This window comes from Cavenderia fasciculata, assembly GCF_000203815.1.
Source record: "Cavenderia fasciculata unplaced genomic scaffold Scf_EJPB12P01AWP9W-5, whole genome shotgun sequence".
Taxonomy (NCBI): Eukaryota; Evosea; class Eumycetozoa; order Acytosteliales; family Cavenderiaceae; genus Cavenderia; species Cavenderia fasciculata.
In genome coordinates, this window is record NW_004457703.1 from 18,452 (window position 1) to 40,458 (window position 22,007).

The window sequence follows — 22,007 nt, forward strand, 5'->3', positions numbered from 1 at the left end:
AAAACCACACAATTAATCAAAAAAGATACACCAATATAATACTTTAAATTTACATATATATATATATATTTTAACAATAATAGATAATAATAATATAAACACAATATTGATCTAAAAAAAAAAAAAATGATATACCCAAACGATGTTATGAATGAGGTACTAAGAGATGAAATTGGTTGTAATTTATTTAAAAATTATCTCAGAACCATATATTGCTCTGAAACCTTACAATTTTGGATGGAAATAGAGATGTTTAAGCAAGTTGCCCCACCAGCCCAAAATTCTCAAGGTTCCACAGGACCATTGGTTGCATTCTCATCTGCTCCAATCGATCAATCATCATCCTCATCAAATATTTCCTCAACCACTACCACCAATAATAATAATAATAATAATAATAATAATAATACCATGTCATCAGCTGATTTGTCGTCGTCTCCCCCATCACCAACTAATAATGGCGCCACCACCAACAAGAAGAACAAAAGTCGTAGAAATAGTAGCGATCGTAAATATTTACCACAAGACGATCTTAGACAAAAGGCACAAGCAATTTTCGATCATTACCTCGAGAATGGAAGCGAGTTTGAACTCAATATCGATGCTATTAGTCGTGAACATGTTCGTCTCCGTCTTTCCGAAGAGATCGATGCCAACATCTTTGACGATGTCCAAAAAGTTGTATATGAATCATTATGGATGGATTGTTTCCCTCCTTTCACCCACACTGCCGCCTACCACAAATATAAACAAGAGACTGGAAAGTGTCACCTCCCAGAGTTCTTACGCATATCTTTTAAGAGAAAATCACCAAAGAATCAAGTTAACTTTGAACTTAAAGAAATGAGATAATAATAATAATAATAAATAGTTATCAATAGTAATAATAGTAATCATAATAATAATAAACACCAACAACAAACATTAACAACAATGTGCCTCCCCCCCAAAAAATAATATACATAATCACACAAAACATAACAATAATAATAATAATAATAATAATAATAATAACAACAAAACTACAGATTTCTCATATGTATTTTGACATTTAATCAATACTACACCCCCACTAACAATCCTCTTGAAATCTCTAACCAACAACAATCATTGTCAATATGGATTCTTTCCAGATTGATGTTGGATTAACAACCAAGAGTTAAAATCCATTTTTTTTTTTATTGTGCAGCTCACTCTACTAAATTCTCCAACACCACCATCACAACAATAACAACAACCAAAAGCTGCGCCACATTATCAATGTACTATACTATAAACATACCACTATCACTCTCGACATGATCATAATTGATAATAATAATAATAATAATAATTAATAATAATAGTTAATAATAATTAATAATAATAATAATAATAATAATAATAATAATAATAATAATAATATACGATTGCCCATCAACTTTGATGGGCACCAAGATTAATAAACCTAATTTATAGTTGTCTTAAACCTAAAAATTAATTAATAAATTTAATTAAAAACTTTGAGGTTTCTTTTTCTAATTTAATTTAAAACGAACGAAAAAAAATCATCGTCTTTAACAAATATCATTAATCTTCTCTGTTGATAGAATAAACTATCTTGATACAAAGGTTGACAGAATAGATGTTAAAGAGCATATCACTCAAGCTCTTGCCAAAAATATCTACTAGATCGTGGTCATCATCATCATCAATAACAACAACAACAACAACAAAAAAGGTATTTCCTATCAATCGTAGTAACAATAATAGCATTATCAGCAGATATACAATGTCACAACAACATAAAGATGATGATTACGATGGCACAAAGGGATTAGAAATGGCAAATATCATTATATTGGAGGGTAATATCAGTGCAGGGTATGTTGATATATTTTGTGATCTATCTGTGTCTATCTTATCTTTAGATAATAACAAATTTTTCTCTAGAAAGACCTATCTTTGCAACAAACTTGGCGAGTTATTAAACTACAAAGTATTCCTTGAACCAACAACTACCAACCCATTTCTAGAACAATTCTACAAAGAACCTTCAAAATATGCATTGGAAATGCAATTATGGTTACTCAACCAAAGGTATCACACTTATAAAGCTGCTTTGACTTATTGCTCCAATAATATAGGTAATAATAATAATACTAGTAACAATAATATAGATATAGATAATATAGATATAGATAATATAGAAATAGATAATATAGACAAACAAGAACAATCCAACCAAAAAGCCTCTGCTGGTGTTATATTAGATCGATCTGTATTCAGTGATTGGGTGTTTGCAGAGAACTGTAGAAGGGAAGGATTGATATCTTCCGAAGGATTTTCTAAATATTCAGATAAAAGGAAACAATTAATATCAACCATTGAAATACCTCACACAACAATCTATCTCTCAGTAGAGCCATCCGAATGCCAAAGAAGAATACAATCACTGAGAAAAAGGGTATGTACTCTAGAAAATGTTCCAACACTACTATCTAGATTTATTAAAACTTCAACTTTTTAATTTCGATAATGTTGTTAGGAATGCGAGCAATCCATCCCATTGTCCTATTTAGAAGGATTGGATTCATGTTACCAAGTTTTTTTAGATGAAATGAAGCAAAGAGGATCAAAGGTTTTGGTTGTAGATTGGAATCGTTTTGGTGATGCTTCCGATTTGATCAAACAATTGGGAATTTCCTCTGACAATGGCAAGCTCAAATACAAATCAATCAAGAATATTAATGGTGACGGCGATGATGATGATTTTCAAGATCGAAATAAAAGTGAATTAGATTTCTTGAAACTTGAGAATCACAGATCCACCATCTCCATAACAAATAATCAACAATAAATCATAAAGATGTAAATAATAATAATAATAATAATAATAATAAATGGCACTTTGTTGTTTTTATTTATTTATTGTTGTTGTTGTTCATAGACAAGGATGTAAGCTTCAGATACAGCAATAAGGGGAGCCATTGTTTCTTTTACTGTCAAATCTTGCACTTCATACCATTTATCCAATGTTTTGTGGTACAGATAAACAATATAATTACCTTGGTTAATATCACCTTCATGTTTGATCATTGCCATCAAATTGTATTTGTACTTTTCGACATCATCATTGATACTTTGGTTGTCTCTTGATATAACTATTTTTTTTTTTTTTTTTTTTTAAATAAATAAATAAATATATTATAATTAAATAACTTTAAAAAGTCTACTTACAATCTTTCATTTCCAAATTCTTTAGAGGAAAGTTAACAATGGTTGATTCTTTTTCAGTAAAAAAGTTGTTTTGTGAGAATCGTTTGATGGAAAAGACTAGATAGCTAGGCAGTTTTAAAAGTCTAAATCGTTTAATGTCTCCATTTGGGAAAATCTTTTCTGTTGATCCATCGTATTTGTTTAGCAATTCATAGAGTGGGATTTGGGGAATAAAACTCTTGTCACGATCTTCTTTGAAAATAGATCGAGATGGAAGGTCTAGGGCTAGTGTAAAGAATGGTATTATCTGTTTGGTGGTTTTGAACTCTTGGTTGTTGGTTATATTGTCTTGTTCTTCTTGTTGTGTTGGTGCTTTAAGAAGACTTTTGGTTGTAACTTCTACCATTCCTTGAAATGTATTGGTTATGATTGTAGAAGAAGAAGAAGAGGAGGAGGAGGAGGAGGAGGAGGAGGAGGAGGATGAAGAGTTACCAGTGATGTTTTTTTGTTCAATGATATCATTATTTAAAGAATTTAATAACCACTGAAGCAAATCAAGTGGATCACTTTCAACACCAATACTAAATCTTTTTTTGCTTGCTTTAATCACAGCCTGAATAAGTTCGTGTGGACTAACTTGAGATTTAAAGTTACGAGGATTCCACATTCTTCTGAGTAGTTCAGAAAATGTTGATACCAATGCTGATGATTTACTAAATGAGATGTGAACATTATTTTGATTATTATTTTGATTATTTCTATTTTCAATTTGTTGAAGAGGATCTATAAAATAGTTTCTAATTGGCACAATTTTTGATAAGGTTTGAATGATAACATTTACAAATGTATTGTTTTTAATGTTGTTTAGTCCCACCATACCAGGGTAGTATAGTCCACCATCAAGTGATCTAGACTGTTTTATATTGCTGTCCATTTTTGATATTTGTTCTTTTGTAAATGTTGGATTGATTAAATACTATATTATAATGGTTATAGTTTAAATAATAATAATAATAATAATAAATTGTGTGTTGTTAGAAGGTGAAGAAAGTCAATTAATTAAGATGATATGGTCGTCTCTCTCTCTCTCTCTCTCTCTCTCTCTCTCTCTCTCTCTCTCTCTCTCTCTCTCTCTCTCTCTCTCTCTCTCTCTCTCTCTTTCTCTCTCTTTCTCTTTCTCTGTCTCTTTCTCTTTTATACATACTCTTATATCATCAAGAGATGGATCAATGATTTCATAGTCTTCGGGAAGACAATAAAACTTTTGAGTGTGAAGATTAGCAAAGACATGATGATTACTCTGTAGACAATGATAGTGGGCATGTGATCCTTCTCCTCTTCCTTGAAAGTTTTTACCACAAACCAAACAGGCATATACATTGTGTTTCACCATAGAGATTGAGCAGACTTTATCAAAATCAAAGTCTAATACTCCCCTATTGACAGTATCCAGGTAGGGACAATCTCTTCTAGCTATAGTTGATTTTGAAGAATAAGAAGAAGAAGAGGAAGGTGTTGTAAGTGGAGTTTGATTGTTGTTATCATTATTGGTTGGATTGTGATATCTCTTTCGACTCTTGTTTCCGGCCAACATTGATGCAATATCAATATCCTCATCGTCATCAACAACATATTGATCAGATGCAACCCTCTTTTTGTTGTCCTTTTCCTCTACTATTGTATTGATGGCATTTCTGTTGTCTTTGTTGTTGTTGTTGTTGTTGTTGTTTGACATTGATTGAAAAATGTTACAAAATTAATTTCGCCCCCATTCTGATCAAGTGGAGGTTCAAAAAAAAAAAAATTAAAAAAAATTAAAAAAAAACCCTTTTCCTAATTTAATCTAAAGGGGGTTGGTGAAGATGATTTCTTTTTTACTGCAACAAATAATAATAATAATAATCATTAAATAATTCCTTCAAATAGATAATAATCAAAAGATTAGATTTTTTTTTTTTTTTTTAAAAAATGAGTGATATTGCAGGAAGTGATCACACTCATGACATTGATTTCCATCTTCCAGAGGAGAAAAAGACAGAGAAGAGGTTAATCAGTGATGTAGATGACGAAGAACAACAAGATGAAGGTGCAGATGATGAGAGATCAAACAATGATGTAGATGATCAATCACAAGCTACAAGTTATCCATCATCTGATTTATTGTCACCAATAGAGTTTAATAGTTCTACACAACCAGCCATACAACATTTACATCTTCAATCGCCACAGATGATTTCTAGCAGCAGCACTACCACCACCACCACCACCACTCAACAGAATTCATCGGTCTCCTCTTCCAATACCAACAACACCACTAGTAGTATACCTCAACCATCACCAAAATTCTTTTCAACATCTTCCTCTGGAATTGGTGGGCTTCATTCTCCAAAGTCATTTTCATCTTTTCCTCCACCACTTCATTCATCGCCATCTTCCTTGTCGACCGGAACAGGCGCCGTTGTGATGACAGCATCACAACTACAACAACAACAACAAGAGATTGAGAGTGACAGTGAGTATTTTAGTGGTAGAAGAGTGATTGCCGAGAGTGGAAGTGATATCAGTGGCAATGAAGCAGATATCAGTAGTCAACGTATCCGAAAGAAAAAGAGAACCATGAGAAAGGAGGGCAAGATTTACGAACTGCTCGAACAACGTTTGGGTAGAGAAGTACTCCGAAATATTCAAATAGGTGCAGAGACTCTCAAATCATCGGCTCAACCACCATTTGACTGGCCATTCGAGTTGGTATTGGTTAGACATGGACAGAGTGAAGGTAACGAGGCACAATCAAGATCAAAACGTGGTGACCTTTCTGCATACACTCCCGAGTTTAAAAAGAAACATTCTTCAACCTATAGATTAACTGACAAGGGAATCCTTCAAGCAAAAATTGCTGGTCGTTGGGTGAGAGAGAATGTTGCAGAGGTTTTTGATCGATACTATACATCAGAGTATGTTCGTGCTATGGAAACTGCAAGTTTGTTGGGTCTTCAAGAGGCACAATGGCTAACGGAAATTCAACTACGTGAACGTGACAAGGGTAAAATGGATAACATATCTTGGACTGAAAAGAATGAAAAGTTTGGTATTGAAATGGAGTTAAGAAAAAGGGATAGGTAAATATATTAAAAGAATAGTTTAAAAATGACAACTATTTATATATTCACATTTATTTATTTTATTTCTTTTTTTAGTTTTTTCTGGGCACCACCAGGAGGAGAAAGTATAGCTAGCATTTGTTCAAGGGTGGAACACACTTTTACAACACTACGTAGAGAATGTGCAAACAAAAGAGTTGTAATCGTTTGTCATGGAGAAAGTATGTAAAAAGAAGAAGAACAAGAAGAGATGTCCTTTCATTCCTATTAATCTATTGTTGTTGTTGTTGGTGTTGTTTTATTTTTAAAATACTAGTTATGTGGGCATTTAGAGTTAGACTGGAAAGATTGAGTCAAATTAGATTCCATCAGTTACAATCTTCAAAAGATCCAAGAGATCAAATACATAATACAAGCATTTTATGGTACACTAGAGTTCATCCAAAGTATGTACTTTTTTTTTTAAATTATATATAATTTTGTAAAATGAACATTTAATGTCTGATACAAACAATTTTTGATTATTTTTGATGAAACACAGGACAGGAGAAATATTCCCATACTTTAAATTCCTAAGAAGCGTTTGTCCTTGGAAACCAGAATACAGTGCACCTGGTTGGCTCGAATTCGATAGACCTATTTATACAAACGAAGAATTAATGGAAAGCGTAAGAACAGTTCCAAGATTTGTCAATAATTTAGATCAATGATCCTACTCGCATTGATCTTTTTTTTTTTTTTTTTTATCAACCATGTATAATCAATGAATGAGCATACCTATTGTAAATCTATCATCATCATCCAAAAATATTTGCATTATACATTTTTCAACAACAACAACAACAACAATAAAAATAAAATATATATATATTTACACAAAGGGACCTTTATTTTTACAATTACAATAACGGTATGTACTATTATTATTATTGTTGATTAATTAATTATTATTACAAGGGGGTGATATTTTATCCATTGTTGTAATGAGACTCTATAATATTGTTATTAATTATTATTATTATTATTAATTATTATTATCATCTAATCAGAAGAACCAATACTTTTATCACTTGTACTACTAAAACTAGGAGCATTATTATTTTGATTATATGATGATGAGTTTGATAAGGCAACAGCAGATGAAGAGGAAGAGGAAGAGGAAAGGGTCGCAGTGGTTTGAGTAGCAACAGGGGTGGTTGTAGATGATGATGAAGAAGATGAGGATGATAGTTTTGATTGTTGAGACATATCACGAGGATCTTTAGAGGTTGTACAAAGATTTATAAACTCTAATTGTTCGCGAATAATTTGTGATGCCATCTTGTCAATCTCTTTGGAAAGGAAGCCAAATATTTGATGTTTTAGTCTCGAGTCAATCTTTAGAATGGCATCGTATACATATTTACTAGAGCATGTCTCCTTGTCAAACTTTTTATAGATTTGCTCTAGTATCTCCAATAGACTAAAGACAACGTGAAAGTAATCTAGATCCTTGGCAATTGATATGTTGAACACTTTGAGGAATTCATAAATGACAGCGTTACCTGTCTTTACAATCTTACTCTTGATGTGTTCATTCTCACTGACCACTGTATGTGATTGTTGTTTCTTTGCCAACAATACTTTAACTCCTTGCATTGCACTTCCAAGTTCAAACTGATAGTCATATTCTTCCATGAGTTGTACCAATGCTCTAACAAATGCTGGTCCTTTATCTGTTGATAGTAGTGGTGCTAAACTTAAACCTAAACTAAACCATCCTATCAATCTAATAGTAGTTGAAAAGGAGGAGGAGGGGGGGTGGAGAAGAGGACAAGAGAAGATTGGGTTGGTTGGGCAATGTTAATAATTGAGAGAGAGAGAGAGAGAAAGGCCGGCGATAATTATGATCATAGTTTCTACCTACCTCTTTTGTATATCTATACTCTTTTCAAAATCAATCTTTTGAATGTTTGCTACATTCATCCAATGTAGAGGTGATTTAGAGTTTTGTTGATAGTAGGCCGACTCATGAATTCTTCTTATGTAATCGATTGCATTGGTTCTCTTTTCAACTATATAAACTATTGACTTTTTTCTTTCAAGAGTCTCCTCCATCTTTGTAACTATTGCATCCATTATTATTATTGTTATTATTATTAATTCTAATTATTTGTTGTTATTATAAAAATTTAAATGTCTGCACCAACAAACTTGATCAAGAAGAAACACCTTTTTTTCAAAAATTTTCAATAGAGATATATATATATATATTTATATACGATAATGTCTATAGTTGATATTAACGCCTCGCCTACAGCAAAAAAAACAACATCTTCTACCGCTAGATATCTTTTATTATATCTAATCTTCTTTATCTCTCAACTATTATTATTATTGGTTCAACCAGCAGCAACCAGCTCCTCTCCATCCTCTTCTACTACTTTTGAAACGATTCTTCTTGAACCAGTACAATTGATATATCCCGACAAAGATCATGAGAGATTATTAATCAATTATACTAGTCTATCTTTGTTGAATTCACTTCAAAATGATCAATCCATCTTGGGGGTTGTAGGCAACTTTCACTCTGGTAAATCGTTTCTACTGAGTCAATTGGTAAACAGTACCAATAGGTTTACAGTAGGACATACAGTTTATCCACAGACTATGGGTATATGGTTATGGGCTGCTCCTATTCAGATTAATCACAAAACTCATAACCTTGTTTTGTTGGATACTGAGGGATTCTACTCAAACAATGTTAGTGAGAGTTATGATGCAAAGATATTTGCAATAACTACTCTACTATCTTCTCATCTTATCTATAATTCTGTTAAAATAATTGATCAATCTGCATTAGAGTATTTAGAGTATGTATGATGTAGAATCATTATCGCGATTTGTACTTTTTTTGTTCCTCTCTAATCATTCCGATCATATGATTTATAGGTTACTATCAAGAAGAACTCAATTATTTGCTTTAAAATCTCAACTTAAAAATGATTCTCCATTGACAAGAATATTAGGTTTTCCCTCTTTAACTGTAAGTTTAAATATTAAATATTCTTTTCTTTTTTTTTCTTCTCCTCTCTAATCCAATTGATTGATTGATTGATCCGTCATTATTAGTGGGTAGTACAAGATTTCTTTCAAGATATTGGTGATATAACAGCAACCGAATGGTTGTATCAATTACTTGGAGCACATTCTAGGGACCAACCAGATGCAAATCTATCACTTTCAAAGATATTTCCTTCAATCAATTGTCATACACTATTTTTGCCATCAGGTGATAGAAGTATACTTAGACATTTAGACAAAGCTTCACACCAAGATCTCAATCCAATTTACAAGACAGAGATGGAACAATTAAAACAAGATATATTTTCTTCACTCAAGCCAACACTTACTGGACCAGCAATAAGTAGTCTCATTAAACTACTCGTCGATATAGCAAACAGTCATAGTTTTCCAGCAGTTCCTTCGGTTTGGATTGGTTTCATCAAACAACAACAACAACTAGCACTAGATGACACAATAACCACATTTAAATCTAAAATGGCAATTGTCCAAGATTCAAATCATTCTCCTTTAAATGACCAACAATATGGTATTTTAGAACAATCTACTTATGACTATAGTCTAAATCTTTATAAACAATTGTTATTTGGTCTTCCAGAGGCATTTTCACCAGGTTTGATAAAATTACATGTATGGAAGAAAAAAAAAAAAAAAAAAAAAAAAAAAAACTCTCATTTCTTTTTTTTTTTTAATGAATATAGAACCAATTAAAAGAATTAAAGAATCATTATCACAAGATTAATAATGATAGAATTTCTAGTTATTGTCAAGAAACACATAGAGATTTATATGAACTATTCCAAGACCACTTAAATTCCATTCGTACGCCAGTTGGAAGCCAAATTTTAATACAAACTATTGACAACTATCAATCAAAGTCTTTAAATGACTATGTTTCAAAAACAATCGATTATTCACAATCCAAATCTCAATCATTGTCATTGACAAATTTAAAGGTATGCCGAAATGTAATCTTGTAATATGATTATGATACTAAATTGCAATACCTTTTTTTTTTAGAATGATTTGGAGAGGGCATCATCTCTTAAACAACTTCAAAACAAAAATGAAATAGAATCACTTCTCACAAGTTCTGTAATTAGTTCTGTCGATAGATATAAAGTTATCATGAAAAGGTAATATATATATTGCAAGTCAATGCGAAAAAATACATTACATCAGTAATTATTAACCTAAAGGTCTTTTTTTTTCTTAGTTTTAGCAATTACCCTTGCTCTTTTTTGGAGCTGGATAGTTTTCACTTGAAATCAAAGGATACGGCATTTGAGAATTTTAAATCTTCAACCTTTTTAGTAAGTCTTTCGTCTCTATCATCATTGAGATACGATCGATCGTTATTAATCAACAATTAATTATTTTCTAAAATAGGCAAAAGATGAAAGTTATTATGAAGCGTTTATAGCAAATTTAGAGAAATCGATTCACCAAAACCTCGAATATTTTAAACAATTTAATGAAGAAAAAATAGCAGAGAGGGTAAGATCAGAGTCATCAAGAATATTATTGGATTTCAAGAGACAAACAAGTCAAATTCTTCTTCCAGTTGAAGATGAATATCTAGAAGAGAGAACAAAGGATCTAAAATTAAAGTCTTTGAATTTGTTCAAGTCTTCATTGGATTTGTTCAAATCATCACCTTCTTTTAAAGAGGAATTACAATTTTTATCAGTATGTAAATGAGAATAGCTATGAATGACCTTTGAAAATCGCCATATATATATATATATATATTTATATATATTTATAATAATCAATAATATTATATTTACTTTTATATTTATAGGATATTATTGACAAACAAATAGAATCAAAGATCAATGAAAATATTGAACAAATGAAATTAATAGTGATGGACTATTTAAATTCAGTAAAGAGAGTTATGAAATCAAGATTGTCATCATATTGGTTCAAATATTCATTCATCCAAGAGTGCAGAGAAGAGGCAGAAAGAAAAATCAAAACAAAGATTGAATCCAAGAGACTTCGTGAAAAGATTATTGATAATTTCTTAAACAATGACCTAAAACCAGAAATTGACAGTCTATTCCAATTTTCATCGCTTGTATTTACTTTTATCATCGTATTGCTATTATCTTTTGTTTTCATTCAATCAAAAAGATAATAAAAAATAAAAATTCCCAGAAAAAAAAAAGTTTTCCCCCATACTGAGAAAAAAAAAAATCCCCTCCCAATGTAGTCTTTTTTGTAAATATTATTTAATTATAGTTATACATACTTATAATGCCACCAAAAAGAAAAGCTTTGGTTCTTCAAGAAGATAGTGTTGCCTCAACAGCTATCATATCATCAACTGTTCCACCACCACCTAGTACACCAGCTACAACAACATCAACAACATCAACAACTTGTACTTCTACTTTAACTACTCCAACCACCACCACCACTACCACTACCACCACTACAACTACTGGAGTATCAACAATAGATGATACACAAGTATTATGGTATTCAAAGAAAACAGAAACAGAATGGGATCTCTACGATAATGGTAAATGTGAAGCTATTGAACAACTTTTTCAACTTAACCCCAAATCATCTGACTTTATAAAGATCGACGATCAACTCTATATCAAGTTTGGAGATAATCAAGCTCACACTGGTGATCAATCAAAGATTCATATCGTAAAGAGAACAGAGAACATTGCTGTATGGTCTTGGGAAAAGAGTAGAGGTCAATATGACGCCTTTGATGTTGATCTTTGCAAAAAGATAGAAGCTGCACATAAAAAGAATCTATCAAAGATATCTTTGGATACTGAAAGATTCATCAGTTTCACTACCATGGAACAAATCAGATTCGACGATGACACCAAGAAGCGTCGAGTGTCTAGATCTTTGGTTGATGTCACTGTTCTAATCTCTCCATCGTGGTACTATGAAAACTCGGCTGCTGGTACTTGGGAGTTGTTCAAGGAAAGCAGTGAAATAGAATCAAAGTTTAACTATTTTATCAAAAATGGTAGAGCTACCGTTGTATCTACTGCCTCGGGTGAAAAGATAAAGTTTACAACAATGACCAAGGAAGGTGGCACAAGTGTAAAGATTAAAAGAGATAATGGGCCCGTTAGCGCACTCAAAAAATCATACTCTCAAATGTCAGAGGATGAAAAGAAATTATTAATCGCTACTTTGCTTCAACAACAACAACAACAACAACAACAACAACAACAAACCAACAACGATGACAAAACCCAACAAACTATTAAAAAGCAAAAGAAAAATGATGATGCTATATATCTTCCAGGAGAAGAGGATATTTTAAACGGAGACGTGGCCATGAAATATATACTAAAGCCCACAAGACACTTTGACCAAACGGCAGCAGACCTTCATCTTCGTATCGGTGAGAGCCAATTCTACAGATTGATCGAATCAGGTTCCTCAGCCTCCTATAAAGTCACAAAGGTGGAATATATCGTAAACCCAACACTTGTGAGGAAATTTAACAAGAAAAGGGAAGAATTTGAGGCCGCAGGGTATCCTCAGTGCTCACCTGTGTTTGGATTCCATGGCACTTCAGAGAAGAATTTGATCCCCATCTGCAAAAACAATTTTAGTGTACCTGGAACAAACGGAGTAGGCCATGGTATGAAAATTATATACATATATCATCTCTTCTGTAATCGTCATTCAGTTACTAACTATAAGTCCTTTTTCTAATTTTTATCTTAGCAACTGATAGGTAAACTATTGTTTTTTAAAATTCACCAACATCTATATCATCCAGCTGTTACTAACCTTTGGTCCCTTTTTAATTATTATCTTTTTATTATCTTTAAAGTGGATGGTTTGGTAAGGGCATCTATTTCTCAGAGTATCCAGAATACAGTATAGGTTATATTTCAGATTGCACAAAATTATTATTGTGCAAAGTTATTTTGGGCAAGTCATACAGATGTCCAGGCTTGATTACTGGACAGCCCTGTGCAACTGGTTATACTTCACATTTATCTCCCGATGAAAAAGAATTGGTGATCTTTCACCCTGATCAAATATTGCCACTTTATATTGTTCATTATACTGACGGAACAGGAGGAGGAAATAATGATGATGATGATTTTCACAGTCTGGGAAGCTCAGCTATTGGACAATTGTCAAGCAATTGTTTGGTTGGAGTAAAGATTTGTCTCTCGGGTACTCTTTCCTGTAATCATGCAACCATACACTCAATGATCACCAAACATGGAGGCTCATACAGCAACTCGGTTGTTGCAGGTGTTACTCATGTTGTCACAACATCCAATGACTATCAAAACAAGAGTGGAAAGGTAATTACTGCTGAAGGAAGCAATATACCTGTCGTTAGCGAAAAGTGGTTGTATGAATCTGTCATTTCTCTCAAGACCATGAATGTTGCAGATTATCAATTCAGTTTGTTTAAACAAGTCACACAAAAGGTCGAAATTAAAGCGATCCCTCTAACGGATGATGGAAATCAGGCCTCCTCCTCCTCATCTTCCTCCTCTACAAGTGGCGCCTCAACTACTCCATCCAAACCACCATGCAAGTATGCTGACAAGTGCTTCCGTAAGAATAGCCAACATTTCCAAGGTATGGACCAAATATTCAAATATTATTTAATATTTAAACTTATTGACCTTTTTGTTATATATAGAGTTTTCACACCCTTTTTTGATCGATTAATGTCTTGTAAAGTTTTTCTTCTTCTTTCCTGTTTTCTGTAACAATAAACCAAAATATTTTCAAGCCTTATATATATATAATCCAATTTATTATTAATATTATTATTAAATTTGCCAAAACCAACATTAGCTGCCATCATCTAGATATATAAAAAGAAAGAAAGAAAGGTATAAGTATCAACCAAAGACAAAGGGGCATGTGCTATAGAGATTTCTTTCTTACCGAAACAAAAAATGTTTAAACCTGTTAAAAACTTTCCTATACCATTGCTATTTAAAATCAATCTAAAAGGTAAAATGTCGATCATAAGTAATGGGTTATTTCTACTCTCTCATGTTTTAATCATACCCTCTCGATGCACCACTACTACTACTGATTGAACTTGTATTGGTACTGCTGCTGCTGCTCAATAGTGGTGACGATGATGATGATGATAATAATGGTGATGTTGTTGTCGATGATGATGATGATATAGAGCAGCCGCTCTTGATGGTGCTAAAGCTTATCGATTTTGATGATGATGATGCTATCTTTGAAGATACTGACAATACAGCAGTTGTAGTTAATCTTGTTGTTGCATATTTGAACATGTTTCTCTATAATAGATTGGTTGATCTATTATTGTGCGTATTTTGAATAATGATTCGTTATCGTCCATCCCCTTTGATTTATGCCATAAAAATTTTTATTAGAAAATCGTGTTTTAATAGTTAGAGACATTTATTTAAAGTACTCTTATCTTTAACAACAACAACAACAACAAATACTAATAACAGATGGTTAAAAAATTATCTATAAAGACAAAGCTCAAAGCAATGCCAACTACGATAGTTGATGATGAAAAAATATTCACCCCTCCTTCTACTGCTTCTACTCACACCAAAGTTGATGATATCATCTCACCTTCCTCTCTTCCACTAAATCCCATCAAAGCAGAGTTTATACCTTTTACAAGAAGAAGAAAGAGTACCACTCTTAAAGATTCTAATTCATCACAAACAACTACAACAACAACAACAAATACAACACCAATTAAAATGGAAATAGATTGTGATGCTACTGCAGCTACCTCTACTTCTATTAGTACAACAACACCAATAGATATTAATAACGAAATAATACCCATACCAATCGACCAATCTACAATAGATAAAGAACCTTCTGTAACCGAAAACATCATTCTAGTCGATGACAACCAAGAAAGCTCAACTGTATTCCCTCCTCCTCCTCCTTCTTCTTCTTCCCCTCCTCTTATAAAAAAAGAATTAAAATTAAAGTTAAAAGGCTCTTTCAAGACATCTCCGATCATTGTCTCAACAACGCCTCCAACCACCACCACCTCCACTACAACGACCACCACTACTACAACTATCGACCTGGATCAAAACTCGTCGTCGTCGTTGTTGTTGGGAAATGGAATTAAAAAGGAATCATTTTCTATTGATATTGACTCGAGTGACGATGAAGATGACTATGAGATATCTGACGACGATAGTAAATATCAATCTATTAGCCAACTCAAGAAAACTTCGAGTGATCTAAACAAATTACTATCATCGCCCGAATCAAATATCAACAACAAAAGACAACACCAAGAAGAAGAAGAAGTAGAGGAAGAAGAAGACCTCCAACCCCTGCATCGATTAAGGAAAATGAAAACAGAAAAACTAGAAGAAAGTAATGACTTTAATACGTCATCGACGAGTCAAGACATTGAACACCTAAAGAGTCAAGAAACAGTTAACCAATTGGATACATATTACGATGAAAACAACACAAACAATGACCAAGAGGACGCAAAAACTAGAATCGCAAGAAGACTTCAATCTTCTAGCTCATCATTAAATCATTCCACTTCTCCGACCAAATCAAATAATGGCTTCAATTTTAGAGCATCAATTGATCTAACCTCTAGTCAACCAGATTTTAATAATAATAATAACAAAGATAATAATAATATAGATAATAATAATACCACGAATAGAGCTAATCGTTATAATAATAATAATAATAATCAAATGAGTAAAGAAAAAATGGAAGAAATGGTTAGAAATAGACTTGGTAAAGAAGACAGTGATATGATGCCTTATTGGAAAATGGAAAACCTATTGGATCAATATCAACATGATGGTGATATTGAGGGAGCGGTAAAAGCATGTAAAGACTTTATTGCCAAAAAGATTGCAACAAATGGGTCAACATCAAATATTAGAACCTCAAATTCACCAATACTATCGTCCAGTGTTGGTGGAGTACAAACTGACTATGCAACTAGCCAAGACAGATTGAATCTCATGCAAGATTTATATTCGACAAACAAAACAAAAAAAGAGAGACCAACCGAGCTACCAGATGAAATCGACAAGAGAGACGAGAACCATTGGTGGACTAGAATCGACTACAACTCTATTGGTACTGGCAACGTTATGCATTTAAATGACGAGGGCTTGGCCGATGGTCATCGACAAGGACATGAACGTCTTTGGATAAAGCATCTAACAACATCACAAGGAGGTACCATATCTGCTACGGGCGACGAGAAGGCTCATTTGACAGATAAACTACAAGTTTATTTTACAAGAACTCGTATTGGAGATGAAACTGGTAAACCTGCAGACACTTTAATTGCACGATCACGTGTCACTAAAAGTATAGTGGGAACGCTCAAAATATCTCCAAATCTTCACCAAGCTGTCATTCCTCTTCTTCGAAATCGATTTATTAGAATGTTGGGAGTAGTAAAGACAGTTGTCCATCAACCTACCGAATCAAATGCTACAGTTGACGTTCAGTTCTACCTAAGTCACTATGCCGAAATTGTTCAACCATTGGACAAAATCCAGCCCTCGGGCCAAGAAGAAAATCTCTACACAACTACACAAAGAATCAATGTATTGGAAAAGTTTCTCAATGTCGTCAAAGGATCTGGCGATGATCTTCCCTCACGAGAACTCATTCGTGCCGATCAAGAAGAAAGTCTTTCTGATACTGATTTTAATAATACAAATCTCTCCCAAGAAGCACCTGATAAAAGATTCGATGGAATACTCCAAGAACATCAAAGCAAGGGTTTATGGTGGATGCTTAATCGTGAAAGAAATCCATCAGTTAGTTATAACGACTTGGTTAGATTATATTGGAAAATATATAAATGTGACGATAATACTATAATTTATTATAATAACTATTGTGACAAGTAATAGAAATCATAGAAAATCAAAAACCAGTCAATAGTTATATTATTTTTCTCACACCATTTTTTTTTTCCTCTTCTTCTTAGGGTCAGTAGATTTGCTCCAAAGACTGAAAACAAAGTTACAGGTGGACTATTATGTGATGATATGGGTTTAGGAAAGACTGTAATGGTAAGTAACTTTATAATTAAAATTTTTATATTTATATTAATAATTTAACTTTTAAAATTATTTTTAGAGTTTAAATTTGATTTTATCAAATCACCCAGTACTTAATAGAAACAGTCAACATCGAGAAATATTAGCAGAGTATAAAAAAACATCGCCACTGGCAACAAATAGTATGCCAAAGACAACGTTGATCATTTGTCCTGCAGCGTTGGTCTTTCAATGGGAGGCAGAGTTGAAAAGATTCATAAAACCTCCTTTTGAGATATATGGTTATCATGGAAACAAGAGAAACAGAAACACACTTCCATTTTCCTACTATGATGTTGTTATCACAACCCATATTACCTTTGGCAAAGAGTTTAAAGATTTTATAAAAGGCCAACGAACAGATTCGCCTCTACATCAGATGCTATGGTGGAGAATCATTGTTGATGAAGCTCAAGTAATGAAAAAGACTTCACTTCTCTTTGACGCACTACAAAATATCGAATCAATCAATAAGTGGTGTCTCTCTGGCACACCTGTACAAAACTATGTTGACGAAATGTTCCCATTCCTCCATTTTCTTCACGTTTATCCTATCGCATCGTCACTATTTACATGGAGACAATATGTAGACAAGGACAAAGCCAATGGAATCCCTCGTCTCAGAACAACTCTTAAACCAATTCTTCTTCGTCGAACCAAACAAAACATCCCAACTTTGAATCTCCCATCAAAAACTATAGAAACGGTAGTTTTAAAATTCCACCGCAAGGAATCCTTAATCTATGACCAACTCTTCTCAGAATCTTCTGCAATTTTGGATGATCTCTTTAGAAGGGGATTACAAATGTTAAACTATGGTTATATTCTCTCACTCATTCTAAGACTCCGACAAGTATGTGATCATACATCTCTTATTGTTCGAACCAGTCAAGAAGAAGAAGTAACCACCGAATTTTGCTCAATGTGTGGAGATATTCTCATCTCACCATTCATTCAAGGCATTTGTAACCATAAATATTGTATGGCATGCGTTTTGGAAACTTTTAGAGACCAATCAATAACTCAGCATTTCCCCAAAGTAAAGTGCCCCGAATGCGACACCCAGATCATTTTGGACAAAAAGTTGGCATCAGACTATGATATCAGAATCGATAAAGAGATCAACATCAAAGCAGCAAAAGTGATTCGCACTCTACCAAAATCAGCTCATCGCGATTCAGAAGCCTCTCGTATTGCTGCCGGATCAGAATTTATCGATGACAAAAATAGTGCAAAGTTGACTAGAATGCTAGACGACATCAACGAAGCCAAGAGAAACGATCGTGACGCCAAAATTGTCATCTTTTCACAATGGACATCGATGCTTAATAGGGTAGAGATGTTGTTGATAGAAAAGAATATAATGCCCACAGAACATTATTTGCGATATGATGGTACAATGACTCCAAATGCAAAGAGAGCGGCTGTAGAAACTTTTCAAACTACCAACGGCGAACCAAGAATCCTTTTAATCTCTCTAAAGGCAGGTGGTGTTGGTCTTAATCTTACCAGAGCAAATCATGTAATTGTTCTCGATCCTTGGTGGAATAGTAGTGCCGAAGATCAGGCAATCGATCGTGTTCATCGTATCGGACAGCTTAAACATGTCTATGTAAAGAAATATGTCATCCAGGCATCCATTGAAGAACGTGTATTGGAGCTTCAAAGAGCCAAGGAATCAATGACCAAAGCTATCCTTGATCAGAAATATGATCCCACCCGTCAAATCATTACCTTTAAACTGTCGATTGAAGATATTAAAAAATTGTTTATGGATTTTAAAAATGGTTCCCAACTTGAATCAACAACAACTACTTATAATAATCATAACCAACCAATTCAACCATCTACCTCTACCACCTCGACAACCTCTACGACAATTCAAAATAATAATAATAATCTATGAGAGAGAGATAGCGGAGATTGTAATAAAATATCATTAATCTTTTTTTTTTATTTATATTAGACGATTGAGATTGAATCACCTTGATCATTTAATCCAACCATTGGATAAAATGGGTGGCCATCTATCAAGGGAATCTCACCAAATGCAGTGCCAAAAGATTTGCCATTCTTTTCAAATGATAAAGAGCCACCAGCACTGTTGGATGATACTTTGAAAATGACTCGAATGTTATCTCCCTCCTCGAAAATATCATCTCCATATGGTTGAGTTTTATAGTCTCCATTCTCTTCATATTGTACCTCTTTCTTTGTTGGTTTTAGAAAATATACTCTATCGCCAGTAGCAGATGTACCAATGATGCCAATCTCTATAAAGCCATGATTCTTTTGAATTTTAAAGTCCCACCAACAACTACATCCACAAGTTGTCTCTTTTTGTAACTGCAAAGTAGAACATGGTATGGCAGTGTCACCAACAACTCTGACACTGGGGAAATCGTCACCTATAGATCTCTCTACTCTTGTAATGGTCTCATTGTCATCACTAAACGAAATGGGTGATTGATCTGTCTCTCCACTGAATCTAGTTCTGTCTTTGACGTTTCTTTGATTGAATTTAAATCCTAATCTTTTTCCTATTTTTTTTAAAAGTTTTGTAAATTTTTAGAAATATTAACATCTTTACAACTTTACGTACCTGATGACATTATTTATTTATTTATTTATAACAACAATTTGTGAATAATAATTATGAATGATGAAAAATGAATTAAATGATTCAGAGTCTTTCAAAATTAATTTAATTTTAATTTTATATTTTTTTGATGAATGAAGATCATCGTTTGATGTGTCAGCCCTTAAATTTCTCATAGTTTAAACCAACCAAAATGATGATAAAATATAACTTTATAACTCTTTTGTTGTTGTTGCTAACAATCAATGGATTCATAATCATATCCTCTTCCTCACCATCTCATTCCACAACTTTGGATAACAGTAAAGATTTAACCAAAGATCACTTCCTGTTCTTCCAACAACCACCATCATCATCACTGTCTATAAAAGATATCACAACAAATTCATTTGCAGTATCCTCTACGCCTTCCTCATCCTCCTCCTCCTCCTCTCAGATATTCTACTCATTACATACATATACGATAGATAGTATCGATGATCTACTTCATATTGATACCATCGAACCAGAGATAAAGTCTATCAAGATCCATTTGAACCAAAACACCAACAAAAATGGACCGTTGTTGCCACTATCAGAACAAAATGATAAAGATGATGAACAACTATTCCCATCGACAATGTTGCCAACATTGACAATTGTCGTATCCTATGATAAAGGATCAGATAATGTAAAGATGGAGTCCTACTCGACAGTCAAACAACTTTCCTTTAATATTAGTGTTGCTCTCTGTAACATTCTAAAGCCAGTTGTCGGGTTGGATCTTCAACCACTTGATCAAAGATCATTGCTCCCAAGTCTTGTCAACATGGGGCTTATGCCCAGCAATATCATTCCTCCCAACTTTGTCAATGCCCAATTTGACAATGATCAAACCTTCAAGACTGCAGAAAAGGTACGTTTCCTTCAATCAATCGTACAGTCCAAAGACTTTAAACTTGGTGGTTGGTTTGAATTTCTTTCATCAACCAGCTCGGGTGAAATGGATCAATTTGTCAACGCTGGCAAGCTTCCATTCCCAAGCATCAGAGTATCAAAAAACCAAAGAGCTGGTGCAAATATTTTGGGAACTCAAGTGGTCATTGAAAGAAGTGGAAATAATAGACTCAAGATCAAGTTTACAGAATTGTTGGAAATCACCATCAAAGAAGAAAGATTATTAATGACCACAAACAACAAGAAACCAATTTCCGTTCAAACAACGGCAGCTGTAATCAATGCTAAAAATGGTGAATATGTAAGCCAACTATATCCCATTTCAAATAGCGTTGCATCTAGTACAACGACGGTCATTAAAGCAAAAGAAAACACAACAAAACATTCGAGTGCCACCTTTTTAGAAAGATCTATTAAAAAGCAAGGATTTCACAGGGACTTGTTTAGCAGCCTAATGATAAACACTCCAAATAACCAGCAACAACAATGTAAACTATTGTTGCTCGAACATTTTGATGAAGGAATTTTCGTTGACCAGTACGAGGTTGACGAAATCCATAGATTTGGAGGATCGGATGTTCGTATTTATCAACTCATTGACCTCGAGAAACCATCCTATACATCAACTCAAAATTACATCTCCTCAATCACTCTATTCAACCCTTCAACCACCACCGCCGCCACCATTGTCAATGTTACACTTCCTATTCATCTTCGATATCAAAACCCAAGCAGAGCACCCTTTAGAATTGCCAAAATATCTTCTCCACTCTTGTTTGTACAATGCAACAACCAAGACAAATGGACTCTTGTTCAACAACAACAATCATCTGTCCATTCCAACATTGACATTGAAGTTCCTGTCGGACAATTGGACGTTAGAAGCAGTATTGGGTTCTATACATTATTGTTTACTATCATTGGCTCCTTGGTAGTTGTTTTTACAATCGCCATTGTTAGATCAAAAGGTTCTAGCAATTCGAAATCAACAAAAAATAAATAAGAAAAAAAAAATTTTTAATCTACTAAAAA

General features: G+C 33.3%; 10 protein-coding genes across 10 annotated transcripts; 6 read left to right on the forward strand and 4 right to left on the reverse strand.

Moving 5' to 3' along the window:
- Positions 1 to 126: 126 nt before the first annotated feature.
- On the forward strand, positions 127 to 852 carry DFA_06622 (uncharacterized protein; the record flags this gene model as incomplete). The annotated part of the gene is made up of 1 exon (XM_004356795.1): positions 127 to 852. One exon carries the CDS (start codon positions 127 to 129, stop codon positions 850 to 852), a length of 726 nt encoding a protein of 241 aa, XP_004356848.1.
- Positions 853 to 1,771: 919 nt separating this feature from the next.
- DFA_06623 (deoxyguanosine kinase) lies at positions 1,772 to 2,839 on the forward strand (the record flags this gene model as incomplete). The annotated part of the gene is made up of 3 exons (XM_004356796.1): positions 1,772 to 1,863; positions 1,933 to 2,446; positions 2,528 to 2,839. 3 exons carry the CDS (start codon positions 1,772 to 1,774, stop codon positions 2,837 to 2,839), a joined length of 918 nt encoding a protein of 305 aa, XP_004356849.1.
- A 68-nt stretch (positions 2,840 to 2,907) lies between these two features.
- usp39 (SAP DNA-binding domain-containing protein) lies at positions 2,908 to 4,933 on the reverse strand (the record flags this gene model as incomplete). Its single annotated transcript, XM_004356797.1, has 5 exons — positions 2,908 to 2,996; positions 3,048 to 3,143; positions 3,220 to 3,981; positions 4,078 to 4,174; positions 4,403 to 4,933. 5 exons carry the CDS (start codon positions 4,931 to 4,933, stop codon positions 2,908 to 2,910), a joined length of 1,575 nt encoding a protein of 524 aa, XP_004356850.1.
- A 233-nt stretch (positions 4,934 to 5,166) lies between these two features.
- On the forward strand, positions 5,167 to 7,009 carry DFA_06625 (phosphoglycerate mutase domain-containing protein; the record flags this gene model as incomplete). The annotated part of the gene is made up of 4 exons (XM_004356798.1): positions 5,167 to 6,317; positions 6,396 to 6,520; positions 6,616 to 6,745; positions 6,877 to 7,009. The coding sequence occupies 4 exons, from the start codon at positions 5,167 to 5,169 to the stop codon at positions 7,007 to 7,009; spliced, it is 1,539 nt and encodes a 512-aa protein (XP_004356851.1).
- Positions 7,010 to 7,340: 331 nt separating this feature from the next.
- DFA_06626 (uncharacterized protein) lies at positions 7,341 to 8,417 on the reverse strand (the record flags this gene model as incomplete). Its single annotated transcript, XM_004356799.1, has 2 exons — positions 7,341 to 8,067; positions 8,206 to 8,417. 2 exons carry the CDS (start codon positions 8,415 to 8,417, stop codon positions 7,341 to 7,343), a joined length of 939 nt encoding a protein of 312 aa, XP_004356852.1.
- Positions 8,418 to 8,564: 147 nt separating this feature from the next.
- Positions 8,565 to 14,048, forward strand: DFA_06627 (guanylate-binding protein; the record flags this gene model as incomplete). The annotated part of the gene is made up of 12 exons (XM_004356800.1): positions 8,565 to 9,151; positions 9,231 to 9,324; positions 9,411 to 9,992; positions 10,064 to 10,318; positions 10,383 to 10,498; positions 10,579 to 10,675; positions 10,752 to 11,051; positions 11,167 to 11,445; positions 11,610 to 12,990; positions 13,053 to 13,086; positions 13,186 to 13,955; positions 14,020 to 14,048. 12 exons carry the CDS (start codon positions 8,565 to 8,567, stop codon positions 14,046 to 14,048), a joined length of 4,524 nt encoding a protein of 1,507 aa, XP_004356853.1.
- Positions 14,049 to 14,173: 125 nt separating this feature from the next.
- On the reverse strand, positions 14,174 to 14,638 carry DFA_06628 (uncharacterized protein; the record flags this gene model as incomplete). Its single annotated transcript, XM_004356801.1, has 3 exons — positions 14,174 to 14,187; positions 14,271 to 14,332; positions 14,397 to 14,638. 3 exons carry the CDS (start codon positions 14,636 to 14,638, stop codon positions 14,174 to 14,176), a joined length of 318 nt encoding a protein of 105 aa, XP_004356854.1.
- A 225-nt stretch (positions 14,639 to 14,863) lies between these two features.
- Positions 14,864 to 19,346, forward strand: DFA_06629 (SNF2-related domain-containing protein; the record flags this gene model as incomplete). The annotated part of the gene is made up of 4 exons (XM_004356802.1): positions 14,864 to 16,697; positions 16,740 to 17,244; positions 17,329 to 17,413; positions 17,481 to 19,346. 4 exons carry the CDS (start codon positions 14,864 to 14,866, stop codon positions 19,344 to 19,346), a joined length of 4,290 nt encoding a protein of 1,429 aa, XP_004356855.1.
- A 56-nt stretch (positions 19,347 to 19,402) lies between these two features.
- DFA_06630 (uncharacterized protein) lies at positions 19,403 to 20,052 on the reverse strand (the record flags this gene model as incomplete). Its single annotated transcript, XM_004356803.1, has 2 exons — positions 19,403 to 19,980; positions 20,043 to 20,052. 2 exons carry the CDS (start codon positions 20,050 to 20,052, stop codon positions 19,403 to 19,405), a joined length of 588 nt encoding a protein of 195 aa, XP_004356856.1.
- A 180-nt stretch (positions 20,053 to 20,232) lies between these two features.
- Positions 20,233 to 21,978, forward strand: pigX (phosphatidylinositol glycan; the record flags this gene model as incomplete). The annotated part of the gene is made up of 1 exon (XM_004356804.1): positions 20,233 to 21,978. One exon carries the CDS (start codon positions 20,233 to 20,235, stop codon positions 21,976 to 21,978), a length of 1,746 nt encoding a protein of 581 aa, XP_004356857.1.
- Positions 21,979 to 22,007: the final 29 nt, after the last annotated feature.